Source organism: Podarcis bocagei, assembly GCF_964188305.1.
Source record: "Podarcis bocagei genome assembly, chromosome: 10".
In the NCBI taxonomy this organism is placed as follows: domain Eukaryota; kingdom Metazoa; phylum Chordata; class Lepidosauria; order Squamata; family Lacertidae; genus Podarcis; species Podarcis bocagei.
In genome coordinates this window covers 58,178,358-58,195,623 of record NC_138135.1, presented here as the reverse complement: position 1 = coordinate 58,195,623, position 17,266 = coordinate 58,178,358, and the positions used below count along the sequence as shown (strand labels likewise).

Sequence of the window (17,266 nt, the reverse complement as noted above, 5' to 3'; positions counted from 1 at the left end):
CCATTTTAAAACTGGGCTGCAGATATACAATGTAGAACAGCTCTGCAGTTCCTCACCTGTAGCATTACATACTGCAGATAGTAGATTTCACATTTGCCTCTCACTACTTAATCTGGAGAAAGAAATTAAGCAGACTGTGGCGGCTTGGTTAGACCAATACGCTGATCTGCTCTTTTCCAAGAAATAGAGAGCTGTTTACAATGCAAGAACACTCTAATAGAGGATCCCACTTGCAGTCTCAAATGGCTAAAGGCGTAGAAGACACTCCAAAAGAAGGTCTTCAAAGAGCAAGAGTATGAAACACACTGGAGAACTATTTATACAAGATCAAAAAAGGAGAAATCCTGAGGTTTAAAAAGAGGTTGATTTTAAGGTTTCGACAACTGTACTTGTTGCAGCAGTGACAAAGGCAGAAGACTGTACACCTTGCCCATAAAACTGGCTGCCCTGTTGCACTATATTAAATCCCCAACCCTTCCTTGTTCACCTCCCATTCAAGTTTATTTTGGCTTTTGTTTCAAACAGCCACAGTAACTCATTATAAACTCACTTTTGGCACATGTGGATTAAATTCTACTGCTCTGTGAATAGCTTCTACTGCATTCATCTCTGCCGTACTTAGCCCTCGTCTTGAAGCTGCCTCTGGAGAAAATCTACACGGAACAAAGAAAACAGGAAGCATGGAGGTCAACTTCAGCACAAGGAAAAGCATCAGAGGAGCATCAATGTAGCAGGGGCCTTAGCGCTCTCCAATGGAAAAGCTGAGCAACCAAATGACACAGAGGTTACTGACTAAAAATCCCAGCAGAAGTCGAAAGCACGTTTGCAACTTATCGCGGCAAATGTATAAGCAGTCCAATTTCTTTTCTCTCTGTCTGCTAATCTAAATTTGCTTCATGTGCTTGTTTTTAAAAGCAGGACCAAAACCCCTCAAGGGAGGGGTGAAAAAAGAAAAAAAAAAATGCCAGTAAATTGTTCCAAAGGGTTTTTTTCCCCTTTTTAATTGAAAAATACATTTTGGGAAGGCTTTAGAGTTCTCGAAGCCACTGGGACAGCGACACTAGTAGGTAATCTACTTTCAGCTGTACCCATACCTAGTGGTGTGCCCATACTGTGGGCAAATATCTGCCCCAGTGAATGGAAGGCGGGGGGGTGGGGAATACCCAGACCATGCAATCTCTTTCTCACCTCACACCCCATGGCTAACTCCATAGCTGAACTTGGCAGGCAGACACCACAGGGAAAGCTGTGACAAACCTAGCCCTGCCCTCCCAAGCTGGAGTCGCTGTGTAGGGAGGAAAGATGTTGCAGATGGTACTGGCGATCTACAGGACAAAAAAAAAAGAACGAAAGGGAAAAAAATTACTTAGGTCTCAAAGTGCAAATACACTATAATCGCAAAGTCTCTGCAAAAAATAAAAAAAAAGCAGGAAGGAAAGTGGTCTTTCCCATGCTGCTTCCTTCCCACCCTTTGGGCTGTGCTCTGAACCCGGGTAGCATGTGCATGACGTGACGCCTTCTGCTCGGGATTTGTGCGCTTCCACCTCTGAGCAGAATCTGGCTCACTCCCACGAACAGCTGAATCCCTGCATCTCTGACAAATACCTTTAATAGCAGCTGAAGAAGCAGAGTGTGAGTTGCTAAGCACCCTAGAAAGACACTCCTAAGGAAGCTTTTATGTTGCAGACTGAGATAATCCACTATTTGCCTGCCAGAAATACTTATACATTCACAATACTTGTCTCAAATAAATAATGTGCCCCGCACACAATTATTCTGCTGGTAAGGATAAATTACATTTATAAAATTGTCACATTTTGTATACAAGAAGATGGCCAAGAGAACACCAGCTGTTTTTTAAAAAACAAACAAATGACAGCTGTAATATATAGGTAACCATTGTTGATGCTATCCATGCAGTATACAAATGTGGTGTTCAAGTTGCCTCCATTATACAACATCAAATAAACATCACATGGCATGATAAAACATTTTCCTGCTAGTATGAATGGTCCTTCAGTAATGAAAAATGTTAAATGTCAGCCAAGTTTGCAGAGTAGAATTCTGGTGGACAGGTGTTCTTCTGGACTTACTTGTCAGAGACAGCTCTGGCTTTCAGCAGGGCAGCCGTGTAGCATATTGTGGCTGATTTTGGCAAACTTATATCTGTAGGGAAGAAAACGAAAATGAAAAAGCCTAAGTTTCTTTACGTTTAAAAAGCGCAACGGTGGTGGTAAAAGGGGAATCTATGAAGACATTTTCAATACGTTTTGTGAAATGTGGAAACCTATCTAGAACCACATTGAGGAAGGATTGGAACCAATTATCTCCTCTAAATTGGAATGCTTGGTAGAATAAAGTCAAAACTGTATCTCTTAGTGTTAATGATTTTAACCCTCTGACAAACATTTGCCGCTTGGGAGATGCACCTCTCAGATCATCTCTGAGAGGGGGTCAGCGTAGTGAGGAAGAGTTTTTAAACACAACTAATATGCAGTATTTTTAGGAAACAGGAACATGCAATAATGCCAAGCAAGGAAGAAACATCCAGGATTGTACCTGAACTTAACTAAGGCCGATACAGCTATGATGAACATGTTTGATATTCATTCATGTGTCTGTCACATTCATGTATGAGGTAGTGTCAAGGTCTACTTTATTTCATTTCGTAATTGCATCCTGGGAGACATCCCAAAGCAATTAACAATAAAAGTCAATTTAAAACAACGATAAAAACACAAAATGTATACTATTTTACTTAAAGCATATAAACAATATATTAAAACGTATGAAAAGAAGTTTTAAATAGCTAAAGGGGCATCTAAGTGAGGGAAATTGAACCTCCTTTTCTCTTCTATCCTCTTTGTGGTCCATCATCCCAGCAATGCCCTGAGGATTGGTAAACCAGGCTGAAGCAACAGAATAAGCAGAGGTACCATGGGTAACAGTTCTGCTTCCTTCATGCAGGCATGTTAGAAGAAGGCACACACTCTTGCCCCTCTCGTGTTGACTGGGGGAAACACTTGAATAAACAAGCATGGCTGCCCCATTGCATCAACCTTGTTCTGTGTCTCAAGACTGCTTTCAGCTCAAATGCAAAGCCATGGAGAAAGAGCCAAGCTACACCACAAACTTGCAGCTATATTCTCCTTGCTCAGCTCTAATGGCCCTGGGAATTGGATTCTCATGAGGATACTGAGAAGTGCCAATCAAGAGATCCCTAGCTAGTCTCCTGGAGAAAGTATTCTCAAGGTTCCTTGGAGTTCAACAGGAGACAATTACTGTTAAGTGGGTTTAAGTCTGAAGTGTTCTGTTGTCCCCAGAGAGCCAAAAGGGAGAGATCTATTGACTGACCTTTTCTCAGGTTGACCAAAATAGAATATGCTTAGCCAAACAGAGACCATTAATGGTTGGAATAATTAGTCTTTGAATCATACAAAGATTCATTTCACACATTACGCAGTTATGAATATATGCTTACTGCCACATGTAAACATGGTAGATTGCTTTGGCCAATTCCAGAACCCAGGACTTGGGTCTGTCTGTTTATATGTATTTGACCAATGGATATCCTGCCCTTCTCAAACCCAGGGCAACTAACCAAGTAAAATGACTAACAGTATCAAGACCCTTAAAGCAATAGGGAAAACCTAGCTAAAAATCAGATATACAAAGAAAAGGAACAAAACATGGCAATAGCTAGAGAGAAACAAGCAGATGCCAAATTCAGTACTTGGGTCTCTAATACTAAACACAATACGTAAGTGTGGCAAGATTTCCACTCTCAGATAATTAGCAGAGGTTAACAGTTACCACCAGCTCTCAACTTTAGAAGCATATGATCTGGTCAGGACTCCTGAGCCCCAATCCACCGGACTAGTGGTACTGGAAGTAGAGATGCTGGAAACTGATCCAGCTCCCAGCATTATAAACAGGTCTGAGCCAGAGTACCATCACATTCAGATCCTTCAGCCAGGGACTCCTGAAATTAAGAATATGTACTCGTGGAACCTGCAGTCCCCAAGGAACCTCCACACCAGAGCTCAAATTCTATGTCAACCCTTCAGCACAGGCAATGAGCCTAGAGGGGAAGATTAAGGAGATGTGAAGTGCTACTAAGCTGTAAGCCAGAGCCTTCCCTCTTTAAGGCTGTCCACTCCTTAGGGAAGTGGTCTGTGAGATCTTGCCCCGAAGACATGAAAGCCTTCTGTCTTTGTTGGAGAAGGTCTGGCTTCTTGTCGTGGCTAGGATAGGCCAGATACACATGGCGGACACATGCCACATTTTTACCTGTGCATGGCATGTACAGGTTATCACATCAAAACTCCCTGCAAGCATAAAACTAACACAGCAGGGTGAGAAAGAACCTTTTCACCCGATAAGCTAGTGTTCTACTTGCAGGTAGTTTTTACATGGATCCGTATTCCACTGGCTAATCCAGTATTTCCCAAACTTGGGTCTCCAGCTGTTTTTGGACTACAACTCCCATCATTCCTTGCTAGCAGGTCAGTTGTGATGGGAACTGTAGTTCAAAAACAGCTGGAGAACCAAATTTGGGAAACATTGGGCTAGTCCACTTTGCTCAGCTTTAAAAGGTAAAGGTAAAAGGACCCCTGACCATTAGGTCCAGTCGTGGCCGACTCTGGGGTTGCAGTGCTCATCTCGCTTTATTGGCCGAGGGAGCCGGCGTACAGCTTCCGGGTCATGTGGCCAGCATGACTAAGCCGCTTCTGGCGAACCAGAGCAGCACACGGAAACGCCGTTTACCTTCCCGCTGGAGCGGTACCTATTTATCTGCTTGCACTTTGATGTGCTTTCAAACTGCTAGGTTGGCACGAGCTGGGACCGAACAAGGGGAGCTCACCCCGTTGCGGGGATTTGAACCGCCAACTTTCTGATCAGCAAGCCCTAGGCTCTGTGGTTAAGACCACAGCGCCACCCGCGTCCCTTGCTCAGCTTTACTGTACTATAAAAGCAAGAGGTGAAATATTGTACTGTGATCAAAAGGACAGATAGATGCCTCCAAAAGTGGCAGAAAAGCAATCTCCACCATATCCCCCCAAGACTGTTTGGAAGATAGCGGAAGCCTCCAAAACAGCATGAATATTGTTATGAGAGGCTGCACAGCGAATTAGCAAAAAATCACCTCTCCCTCTCTGCCAAAATAAGAAGAAAATCCATTAGAAGAAGCATCAACCATATCAAAGACTTCAAATAGAGGCACAACTGCATATGACCCAAAATGTTTAATCAACAGTTCCCTAGGAAACTGCTACACACACCCAGGAAAAAGGTAGCGCTCTCCGGCAACGGCTGTGCGGATTCGCTCCACGGAAGAAGCAGTTGACTCTCAGCACCGCACCACTAGCCCCTCTTCGCTCCGGAGCCTGTAATTGGGTTCCTTTACAAATTGGGGGGGGCGCGAAAGGTGCCCGCCGAGTCCCATGGTCACAGGCTTCATCCGCCTGTGATTTTTTAAAGGGTCCCCACTTCGCCGTAGCGGAACAGACCCGTTTTCCGTGGAGCCAGTCCCTCCGGATCAGAGGGAATCCGCCATTACCGATGGCGCCACCCCGGAAGGCTTTTTCCTGGGACAATTTGGCTACAAAACAACTACCCGTGACCAGATCAAATTTGGACAATTGGACTTTAAACAACGATCTGTGAGTAGAACGGAAAATTGGATTAAGAAATTCCTCTTAATTTGGCACTGAAGCGAAGGTCTAAACAGGAAGTCAGCCTTCCGTTTCTTGTAGATAGATTAAAGCAAAGACATGGCAAACTAGAGTTTAGAAAATCGTTTCTAAAGGATCAACTTTCATCATCTAAAACTACAGTGGTACCCCGCAAGACGAACGCCTCGCAAGACGGAAAACCCGCTAGACGAAAGGGTTTTCCGTTTTGGAGGCGCTTCGCAAAACGAATTTCTCTATGGGCTTGCCTCGCAAGACGACAGCCCATAGGGAAATCTCCGGGACAGCGGGGAAGCGCAGCGCGTCTTCCCCACTGTCCTCGGACCTCCGCCCGCCGCGCGGCATCGGAACGAAGCTCCGATGCCGGGCGGCGGGGGGGGGGGAACGCCTCCTCCCGCCGCGCGGCATCGGAACGAAGCTCCGATGCCGGGCGGCGGGGGGGGAACGCCTCCTCCCGCCGCGCGGCATCGGAACGAAGCTCCGATGCCGGGCGGCGGGGGGGGACGCCTCCTCCCGCCGCGCGGCATCGGAACGAAGCTCCGATGCTGCCGCGTGGCATCGGATGGCTTTCCTGAAGACTTGGGGTGGGAGGAGGGTTTTCCTTCCCACCGCCAACATTCAGAATTCTGTTCTGAATGTTTGCGGTGGGGAGGAAAAACCCTCCTCCCACGCAAGCCCCGGGAACAGAGGGAAAGCGCTGCGCGCCTTCCCCTCTGTTCCCGTACCTGTCCTGAAGGCTTGCGGTGCGGAGAAAAGCCCTTCTCCGCACCACCAGCCTGGCAAGCGGTTTCCCTAGGAACGCATTAATTGATTTTCAATGCATTCCTATGGGAAACCGTGCTTCGCAAGACGAAAAACTCGCAAGAAGAAAAAACTTGCGGAACCAATTAATTTCGTCTTGCGAGGCACCACTGTACTGAACCCCCTTCAGAAGCAGGAGAAGAGGGGGGATTCTTTCTGGACTGTTTAAACCTGCAGAAGAGAGTGTAAAGAAAAGTAATTTTCCACCGTCTTGAACCTGGGAGCGGAGTGTCAGGACAGACGTTTTTGGGAAGTTCATTGACTATAGACAAATGTTTTTGACAGACAGTTAAAAGAAGAGAAACATAGTGATTCCATTGTTCTCTTTCACATTTTAAAGGAACAAATATTGACAAAATATCTGAAAAAGGAAACTTTGTTGTTAGATCTGCTGTTACAAAAAAAAAAGAAAGAAAGAAAAGAGATTGATACAAATAGAAGTTCTTCCCCTAGAGGGAGCTTGTGAAACTGTTATTAAATTTGAACTGGGGAGCTTCGCAGCTACAAACAGATTAAGATCGTGGGAACAGACTTCTGACCTTGCATAACAATGTATTCAGAGGCTCTGGTGCGTGCTTTCTGCAAGACAAGTGCTTTATTGGAACAGTTACATGAGAAGACGGATTTGATGACTGTTGCGATTAGAAATTTTGGACAGGTAGTGGGCATCTATATAGAGCCCACCCAGGAATCAACTCAGGAGTGTGCTCTGACAGATCAGATGAGGGAGGAGGTTGTTGCTGGACCTCGGGTGGCAGAGATGGAGGGAGCTGTGGCCCAGCAGGAACATGAGTTGTTGGATCTGACAAATGAACTTGGAAAAAGCCAGATTTGGAGAGAGAGAGTTTTGTTTGGCTTGGAGATGGGGGGCTGGATAGACCCCCCCCTATGCAGGGATGTCTTGACTTTTCAAGTCTGGCAATGGGCCATGAGGAGTTTGGGGTTGTGGGGGTCCTCAACTCTGGAGGGACCTTGAAACATGCTTTTAAATACCACATGGAGTTCAGTGTGGACTATGGAAAAGGGGCTGATCTGTTGAGAAGGGACAAAAATACTGTCAAGTTGGAGTTTCCACGAGTGAAAGGACTAGGAGACAAAGTAAAGTACAGGTATAAATATGAAGAAGATCTGCGGAAGGGACATGGAAGAGACTTAGGGCCTTGGACATAAGATTACCAGGTTAATGAACTAGATGGATGGGATAGAAAGGACTGACAAAACCCGGGACCAGGAGGAAGAGACGCTGGATGAAGATTGGAAGACCTTTTTTTAAAAAAAAAAATTATTTAGGATTGTTTTGTAAAATTTATGAGTATTAGAAAAATGTTGGAATGAAATTATTTGGCTTTAGCAGAAATGTTAAAAAGAACTATGCAAGAATATGTTATGGTTATGAGAAATTGGTATAAATAAGATTTAAGTTTTAGGGTTTTTTATAGTAAGATAAGGTTAAAATAGATTAAGGTAATTTAATGACAGAATATTATGAAAAATGGGAAGGATTTGCTGTGATAATTAATAACTAGAATACAAAAAAGGGAGGTGTGAGGAGGTCGATGAAATAAGGTAATGCCAGTTAAGGATTTGAGAATATTGGATCTGTTTTTAAATTTTTGTGGTTTACTTTTGTTTTTTGATTTTGATGTGTTATGTGTTTTGATTTTTGATTTTGATTTTTATCGATTTGTATTGTTTGATTGCTGTTTGTTTTTCCCTTGTTTTTTCTTCTTCTTTGTCTTTTTGTTTTTTCTGTAATTTTAAAATGCTTAATAAATATCATTTTTTAAAAAAGAAAAGAAACTGCTACACACACCCTCTATTTTTTTGAATAAAAAGGAATCATTTGAAAGCTGAAAATCCTCCCTAATATTTCAATTTTCTCTGTGCTATTAAGGTCAGAAGTCAATTAATGGCACCCACTGTCAGAACACACTCCCCCTTTGAGGTTAATGAATAACTTGCTCTCAGTGCCATTAAAAATAGCTGCTTTAATGGCAAACCATCCAGTATTTTGCAGTATGGCCTGAGGGTCAGGGAGGTTTTCATTTGCCATGAATCCTGCAAATAGCTAATTTCTTCTGAGCAAAGCCATTCAGCAGCAACAACAGATGCATATTTAACCCAGAATTCTGCAGTAGTTAAGCCATCAACCCTAACCCCAAACCTCTTGCACATCTTTTTATTTAGCAAGCTTGCATACCGAATCCTCACAAAAACTGTGCCGGAGAGGAAGAATCTGTGGTTTAAGACATTAGAAGAGAATAATACTGGAGCATCTCTTAAAACAAGTAAAGAGGCAGAAGCAGAAGAAGCTTGAAACATTTTATGTTCTTTGCCTGCCTGCAGTTTCCATGGTGAGCAGTTTCCAGGGCTGCAAACACTATAACCCTCTACTAAGGGGAGGGAAAGATCTTCCTCCGAAATTGCATGCCCCCTCTAGGTATGACCTCCCAGAGCATTTCTGCCGACAGCAAAAGAGAGGCAAAAAATGCACTTTGGGTAGGAACTCTAGATGTCTTAATTGTGCCAGAAGACAATATTTCTGAAAGGCCACAAGACACAGAGAAGTCGAGATGATTCATTGTCTGGGAATATTTTGCATCTCTGAGTTCACCCAAGAGTCAATCACACTGTTAAACAGCAAGAAAACGGGATAATGAGGGATAGGAGGCACTATGTATCACAGAAGGGACCTGAGGGTCATTTAGTCCAACATGCTGCAGGAATCCTGCCCACAGCTGTCCCTGGGTTAGACAAGCCCACACAGATGCTTAGAAAGTTGAGGTAGCTTTAATCTGTTTTAGTTTTGAACTTTTGTATGTCTTTAAGGAGGGTTGTAATTTTTTTTTGGATTTTATTATTTTACCTTTTTGTAAACCATTTTTTTTGTTTGTTTGTTTTACAACCAAGCGATGTATAAATTTCATGAAATAAATAAATGGTCCGGAACACATGGAATGATGGAGAAGCTTAAGAAAGTTTCACCTTATGTAGAATTGTTTCAGAACTACAGAAGGCGGCATTTGAAAGAAGATGGGATTTTCGCACTTTAAAGTGATTCTGTCACTGGAAGCTGCTCTCTCTTCCTCTCAATTTACACACACACACACACACAATGTAAAGAGGTACTTTTGCTTACCATCATATTTTGCCAAAACTGCCTGAACATCTGCATATGCTTGTAACTCCAACAGAGCTTCCAGCAAATTTTCGTGGATGTTGAACATGCTGAGAAGAGGGAATTCCTTCATTAACTATAATAATAATAAAAAATAAAGAGAATAGGCTTAGATTTAGCATGGAATCCTGCAACACTGATATGAAAGCAAGTGTAAACGACTGCTCTAAGGAAAACAAATTCAACAGTGCAATAATGATGATAAAAGTAAGTTAAAACTATAAAAAAACACTTAAAATGTCTACTGAAATAACAAAACAAATCTGCAGTAGGTGTCAAGACATCCACCAGGGTGGGGTCCCGTCTGATTTCAACTGAGCCACCGTACTGAATGTACAGTTCCTAGTGGGTACGAGCAGTGAATCTGAGCCACGGAGGACCATGTTATCTCCTTGTGTTTAATTCTTGAGTATGATCATATTCTGTGAGAGGGAACCTCCCAAAATCCGGGGGGGGGCACACCAAACTACGCCCCAACATCCTAAAAAAAAATAAAGAGAAAGGAAATTGCTCTGTTCCAGATGCAGCAACTGTCAGGGAAAGGAAGAAAAAATTCTGCTTTCAGTTCAGGAGAGTCCATTCCCTCTCTCTCTAGCACTTCATTTTAAGGCAAACGCATGTAATCACTCAGTGTAGAAGCTGGAACAGGAAACATGCTTCATATACACTACCTTAATCATGGTCTAGTAATTATTTCCTCCAAATAACCAAGTTAGATGGTTATCAAAATTACACCGGTTTTATAAAATGATTTACACGCCCCCCCCCAAAAAAAATTAAAGGGTTAACTTTTGGTGCAAACACCTTTGATAACAAGTCAGCAGAACTTGGCTTGCAAATGCATACTTATTTTTCATTACACTTCACCTAGCAATCATTTTACATCTATTAATATAACATTGCACTATAAGGTGGTTCACTATTAGAACAGGAATTGAATCTAGAGCACATATACATAAAGTTGGAAATAAGTGTTTGCTCTAGCATCATGCAAATAAATAAAGGTAAAGGGACCCCTGACCATTGGGTCCAGTCGTGACCGACTCTGGGGTTGCAGCGCTCATCTCGCTTTATTGGCCGAGGGAGCCGGCGTACAGCTTCCGGGTCATGTGGCCAGCATGACTAAGCCGCTTCTGGAGAACCAGAGCAGTGCACGGAAACGCCGTTTACCTTCCCGCCGGAGCGGTACCTATTTATCTACTTGCACTTTGATGTGCTTTCGAACTGCTAGGTTGGCAGGAGCAGCGAACGAGCAACGGGAGCTCACCCCGTTGTAGGGATTTGAACCGCCAACCTTCTGATCGGCAAGTCCTAGGCTCTGTGGTTTAACCCACAGCACCACCCGCGCTATATAAAATAAATACTTGTGGGCTATTTGTTTCCGAGCCAACAAATAAAACAGAAGACTGACAACACATTAGAAACACATTACATGTTGACATTTATCTAGTTTGGGTTTGTTTGTTCTTTTGCTTTCTGACCAAATACGATTTCCACTCGCCCCTGTTACACAGTTTCGGGGTGATAGTCTTGGACATCAGACAACAGCAGAGAGACTGGACTGCGAGACAATGCAAATCAACAGCAGTCCCATCAGAAAAGTCTTACGGCTAAATCATTTTGGGTTGTGACTGTGAAAGCGGCCATCACTTTACTCTCGGAATAAATGCAATCAGATGAAAGCAAGTGGGCAAACAAAACGTTAACTCTAATGCATTTTCTCTTCCAGAGTGGAATTCTCCTTCAAAATGTTTGCAATAAATTACAAAGAAACACGGTAGGCTAGCACAGGATGAAAGGTAATGCAACTCGAGCCCTTTTGTAAATTGACACAATAATGAGTTGCTCACTATATTTCTGTCTTTAAAATGTAAGGGAATATACATGTTACTGTGCCATTTACCTTGCCATTTATAGAAAGGTGAGGAATTACTTTGGGCTTTAGCATTGTAATCATTTTTCACCCATATGCTGGGCAAAATTAGGACTCCAGGTCTTGGGGATCTAGGTGTTCCACTGCCCCTGGTCTTGATATACAAATATTGATGGACCACAACACCTACCAATGGCCAGGCTGGCTGGGGATGCTGAGGATTGTAATTCAACAACATCTGAGGACCCTGGTTGGGGAACTTCACCCTGTTGCCAGGGTCTCTATGCTGCTGCCATTCGGAAACCCAGCCAGATGGGTGGGGTATAAATAATAAATTATTATTATAAAACTGTGGGTGCGGCAATTTGGGTACATAGCCATGAAAGGGGGGAGGTGTAACTGGTGCCCTGAGAAACTGATATCAGGGTTGCCAAGAGTGCAGAAGCTGCACACTAGCTTCTTTGCAACCTTCCCTGTTGAATGGGACCAGTGGCAGGCTTTGGGCTCTCAAATTCCAGGGGCGGTGCTAAAATTTGAGGGGCCCCTTCCCACCTCTTGTGCTCCATTCTGCAACACTGTTGTGGCACCCCTTCCAATGTGGCTGCACCGGTCGTGTTACTTTACAACCGCCTCTGATGGGATCCATTAAGGTTAACAGGAGGCACCTAGTGATGGCAAGACGGTTATAACAGGACACATAATTCAGTCTCATTAAGGCCATTAGTAACCCCAGGATGCCTGGACTGGATCAATAGTTTTTACATCCCCTCTAGACACAATATAGGCAGAAAGGTAAGAGAATGAAAGTGCATTCATTAGGGTTGCCATACGTCCAGAATTTTCCGGACATGTCTTGGATTTTAATGGCGGAATTAGTGTCCGGGGTGGAATCGGTAAAATGTCCTGGTTTTTTGTCAAGAGAACAAGGAAGTGTGCGCAAAAAAGCTCAACTAAGAGTATGTTTCCAGGCCGATGAACAAAGCCTCAATGCTACAATTCCTAATGCTGTTGTCTCTATTTCGTTGCTGCTTAGCTTAAAAACACTGCCATACCTCCATTTTTCAGCACAGTACGTCACATATCGTTAAGGAGTAGCCACATTGTGACAAAAGCAGTTCGTTAAAATGGGGCAATGTCTGACAAGGAAGAGGTTGTTGCAGTTTTGTATCACAAAAGTAATTAACTGTTGTTGTTGTTGTTGTTGTTGTTGTTGTTGTTGTTGTTGTTGTTGTTGTTGTTGTTGTTGTTATTTATACCCCACCCATCTGGCTGGGTTTCCCCAGCCACTCTGGGCGGTTTCCAACAAAAGATTAAAAATACATTAAAACATCAGTCATTAAAAACTTCCCTAAACAGGGCTGCCTTCAGATGTCTTCTAAACGTCAGATAGTTTTCTTTGACATCTGGTGGGAAAGCGTTCCACTGGGTGGGCGCCACTACCGAGAAGGCCCTCTGCCTGGTTTCCTGTAGCTTTGCTTCTCACAGTGAGGGAACTGTCAGAAGGCCCTCAGCGCTGGACCTCAGTGTCTGGACAGAATGATGGGGGTGGAAACACTCCTTGAGGTATACTGGGCCAAGGCCGTTTAGGGCTTTCAAGGTCAGCACCAACACTTTGAATTGTGCTCGGAAACATACTGGGAGCCAACGTAGGTCTTTCAAGACCAGTGTTATGTGGTCTTGGCGGCCGCTCCCAGTCACCAGTCTAGCATTCTGGATTAGTTGTAGTTTCAGGGGCCACCTTCAAAGGTAGCCCCACATAGAGCGTGTTGCAGTAGTCCGAGCGGGAGATAACTAGAGCATGCACCACTCTGGCAATGACAGTCATTGGTTCTTAGCTCAGTCAGTAGAGCACAAGACTCTTAATAAATAAAATTTATTATTATTATTATTATTATTATTATTATTATTATTATTAACCTCAGGGTTGTTATATATTGCCTTAAGCCTGGAAATGAGATCTTAAGTGCACTGGAAGGCTGCTTGCTGAATCCCTATTTTGTTTCCCAGGATGTGCCAGCATTCACATGTTAGCACTTCTCCTGATATAGCTTGGATTTGGAGGGGGTGCGTACACACCTTCCTCCAATCTTTCAAATGAACTCATAGCCTCTGCCCTTCCTCCCAATGCTGTGATGTGGAAGGAAGCTGCAAAAATGGTTATTCATTGAACTGCAGGGGAGAGGGGTCCATCTTCCCATCTATGCCTGGGATACAGAAATGGCAAGATAAAATTCATCTTTTTTTCAAAAGTAGAAAAATCTTGACTTGGCTCCGTGGGAACAAACAGCTGAAGGAGTTAGAAGGCTCAAATGGCTGCCCCAAGATTCCTTTGTGTAGAAGGAGAAATCCTTTCTCAAGATGGAGAAATCATCCCCATTAACGACCATCTGTCAAGTTCGTGGTCCTAAGAATGCGGCTACATTTAGCTAGAGCCCAAGAGCGGCAGAATGTCTGACAGCTTCACAATGATGGAACTGAAGCTGTCACGTATGTTGGTAGTGAGCTAAATACGTGTAAAATCCAGGAAAATGGAATTAGACTGCAAAGAGGGGGTGCCCATTTCCTGATAAGGTCTGTCCGTTTCACTACTGGCGCATATTTCCCTTGGGGCTACTATGCATGCACTTACATGCTGTACTAAGTATTGGCAAATGAACTAGAGTGCTGACAGCAACTGAGATAAGTAGAAAATTGTATCGCGGGAATGAGCTCAGGAAGGGAGGTCAAAGCATCAGCAATGTCATCAGCCTAATATAGCCTCTCTCTCCCCTCCTACCCACCCCCCCCCCAATAGGGAACAATGCTCGTTTTAGTATTCCTAATTAAAAATCTCTCTTTCTATATATTATGATACCATTTTTGTTACATCCAGCACCGCACTTGCCTCTTTCCAAATCAAAGTAATTGCATCAGTTTCTGGTTTTGCCACATTTACTCTTGATAAGGGAATCATCCCATTACATGCTGATCCTTTTAAAATAAATAATAGCATTTGTCCGGTGGTTATGCCTCCCTTCCTTGTATCGGTGAAATATGGGAGTACGGGGTTTATGTACTTACTTCCCCATTGACAATAAAAGGCAACATTCAAATCAGGAAACCCTGCACTTATTTGAAAGCAGGGTGTAAGAGGACTGAAGTCCCAAAACCCTGGGAACCATCCCTTGTTGGTCTAGCAGGCGCCAAACGACCCAAACCTGCAAGTTAGTACAGCAGCCATCGCTGCTATAGTCCCACCAGTCTGGGCCAGGAGACTCCCAGAACCTTACCAGATACCCCTTGAGATTCACAGGAGCAAGAGCTGGAAACCAGACTCATGCCCACAAAAATTACTCAGTAGCAGTTTGGCCAAGAAACTGGACCCAGTACCAAGGACTTTCCCCAGAAACCACATGAAGATTAAAGAGGTAGATTTGTTCAACATAATTAAAAGAGAACTCATAGGCCACTGAAAAAATACAATTGGAGAATATTGCTAAGAGTGCAAGAGAACACAATTGCAAAACGAAAGAAAAATAGCAAAGCTCATTTAGCTGAGTTCTAATACATAGAAAAGGATCAATGGACCCCACAGATGTTGGAAAAAGTGTACGGCAGCAGACAAGGGAATAGGGTCACTCCATACAATACGGCCTAGCAGCTGAACCAAGTCTTCCTAGCCAATCAGAAGACTTCCAGGTTGTAAATTTCCAAAACCTAAGCGTGACCATGCCATCTCATAGCTGAGTCATCCCTTCTAATTGACAAGCCACTATTGTGGTCTTGAAGATGCAGCGCTGTCAAATGACATGGCATGAGATCATCTTCCAGTTAGTGGGAAAGAACTAAAGGCCAACGTTTACCCAGAGGTCTTGAGAAAAGGAGCCATCTTTGTGGGCAAGGCCCAAACTGGAAAACCAAGGTATCAAACTCGCTAGAAAACTTTCGCTATCAGGGTAAGGGAGTGGGGATCTCCCAGGTCAGACCCCTTACAGGCAGTGAGGCAGTAGGAGAGGAGCAGAAAGTGGAAAGAGGGAATAAAAAGCAAGTCCAATAGAGGCATTGTTGGGATATTTCCTTAGGGGCCTTATGCATTTCACATGCGCTCAAGAAGGTCTTCCACTCTCATCATGCAGGGAACTATGAAGCTGGGGATAATGTTGGGAAGGATCCGCACAAAGAATCAATACTGGAATAGGTATTTTAAGTGTCATGGTTTTTGGACTGCGCATGGTAATAAGACAAATATGAACACAAATCCAAACTCACATCTCTCATCATTTTCACAGCTTCCCTGGTCCTCCCCAGCTTTCTTGTACACATTGCCAGCCTCCTCTTAATGTAGACTAATACATTAGTGTCCCGTCCTGGGGAGAGAGAGAGAGAGAGAGAGAGGGAGAGAGGGAGAGAGAGAGAGAGAGAGAAGGAGGGGGGAGGTTTTAAGAGGATGAGTGTTTGCAGAAACAGACAGAACAAAGGTTCCATTTAACATCCTCAAAGTGTAAGGTATAACCTTTCCTTTGAATTCTTATTGCCGAATACCAAAGATATGTGGAAGGAAGCAATAAAAAGTACATAGACCAACAATCCTCACTGTTAAGTTACAAAGATCTAGAGCTGGAACCTGCCCAGGATTAGTCAAGAAGTACACTTAATAAAAAAAATATGTGAGGGTTTTTCTTTAGCCTCAATTCTACAGCATACTGTTAACAATTCTAATCACTAATACAAGAAGAACTCACATGCATGCCAAAATTATGCAAACTTCTATACCTTGCCTCACTTAGGCAAGTGTTTATCGTCCTGACTCTCTGAAAAGGTTTCCATTTCTTGATGAAGTTTAGCTACAAATGATTGCAGTGTGAATTGCTGTTGCAGTTGCAGGTTGCTTTCTGTACAGCTGAATTCAAATTTATTTATTTATTGAATTTGTTATGCTGCCCTTCCTCCCAAAGGAGTCCAGGGTTTTCAACATTATCATGCAATTTAAAGAGTTCTGGTAAGAGGAGAGATGCTTTCAGCTACCAGTTTCAAGTCAACCATCCCTCCAGGGCATTCTTTGTACACTGTAAACAGCTGACTGCCGCTCTTAAGAGTTCAGCCATACATAGCAGCACTGGAAAAGCCATTTGAATCTGAATTTGCCTTCTGTGCAATGGCGTTCTATGCATCACAAGCTGAGTCTGTTCAGTACCATGGAGAGAATCCCTTCTCTCTCTCTCTCTTTTGCACACTGTCAATAGCACACTTTCAGAAGCAGTAAGCATGTAAATACCGATTATGTGAGCACCAGTGCTTGCACACGACTAGCTTATTGCAAGACAGGGGTGCAATGATCACAACAGATGGCCTGCAGCCATGAACCATGCAGTGAATGCCTAATATGATTTTAACAAAAAACCCTAATGTCTCTATGGGGCTGGCTTGTTGCACAAGACTGCAAGAAGGAGGAGGGCAAATGGGACATGAAAGTAGGATTGCTGCTGCTCAGGACCCAAAGTATTCCATTCCAGCCCCCTCCAGGTTTTCCCGTTGACCACCTCCCACCCCAAAGTTGGTCAACATTCCATAGTCATCGATAATATTCATTTTGGGGGGTTTTTTTGGGGGGGAGGGGGTCCCCAGTACAGTTTTTCTTGTAAAATGATAGCTTTGTTAGTATTATTATTATTTCTCCAAGCTTTAGGGTCCCTCCAACCTTGCCAATTCCACACATGTGAATGGGTTTTGGCACTCACAGCT

General features: G+C 43.5%; 1 protein-coding gene across 4 annotated transcripts in view; it reads right to left on the bottom strand.

The window, feature by feature from the left end:
- Nucleotides 1-17,266, bottom strand: part of ST7 (suppression of tumorigenicity 7) — a 105,278-nt gene that overhangs the window by 8,376 nt on the left and 79,636 nt on the right. For all 4 annotated transcript variants that reach the window (XM_081211679.1, XM_081211680.1, XM_081211682.1 and 1 more), the window contains exons 8-11: nt 15,794-15,891; nt 9,634-9,748; nt 2,094-2,166; nt 551-653 (exon numbers count right to left, since the gene is read on the bottom strand). In XM_081211679.1, coding sequence (XP_081067805.1) covers nt 551-653; nt 2,094-2,166; nt 9,634-9,748; nt 15,794-15,891 — 389 coding nt within the window. The remainder of the gene's footprint in view (nt 1-550; nt 654-2,093; nt 2,167-9,633; nt 9,749-15,793; nt 15,892-17,266) is intronic.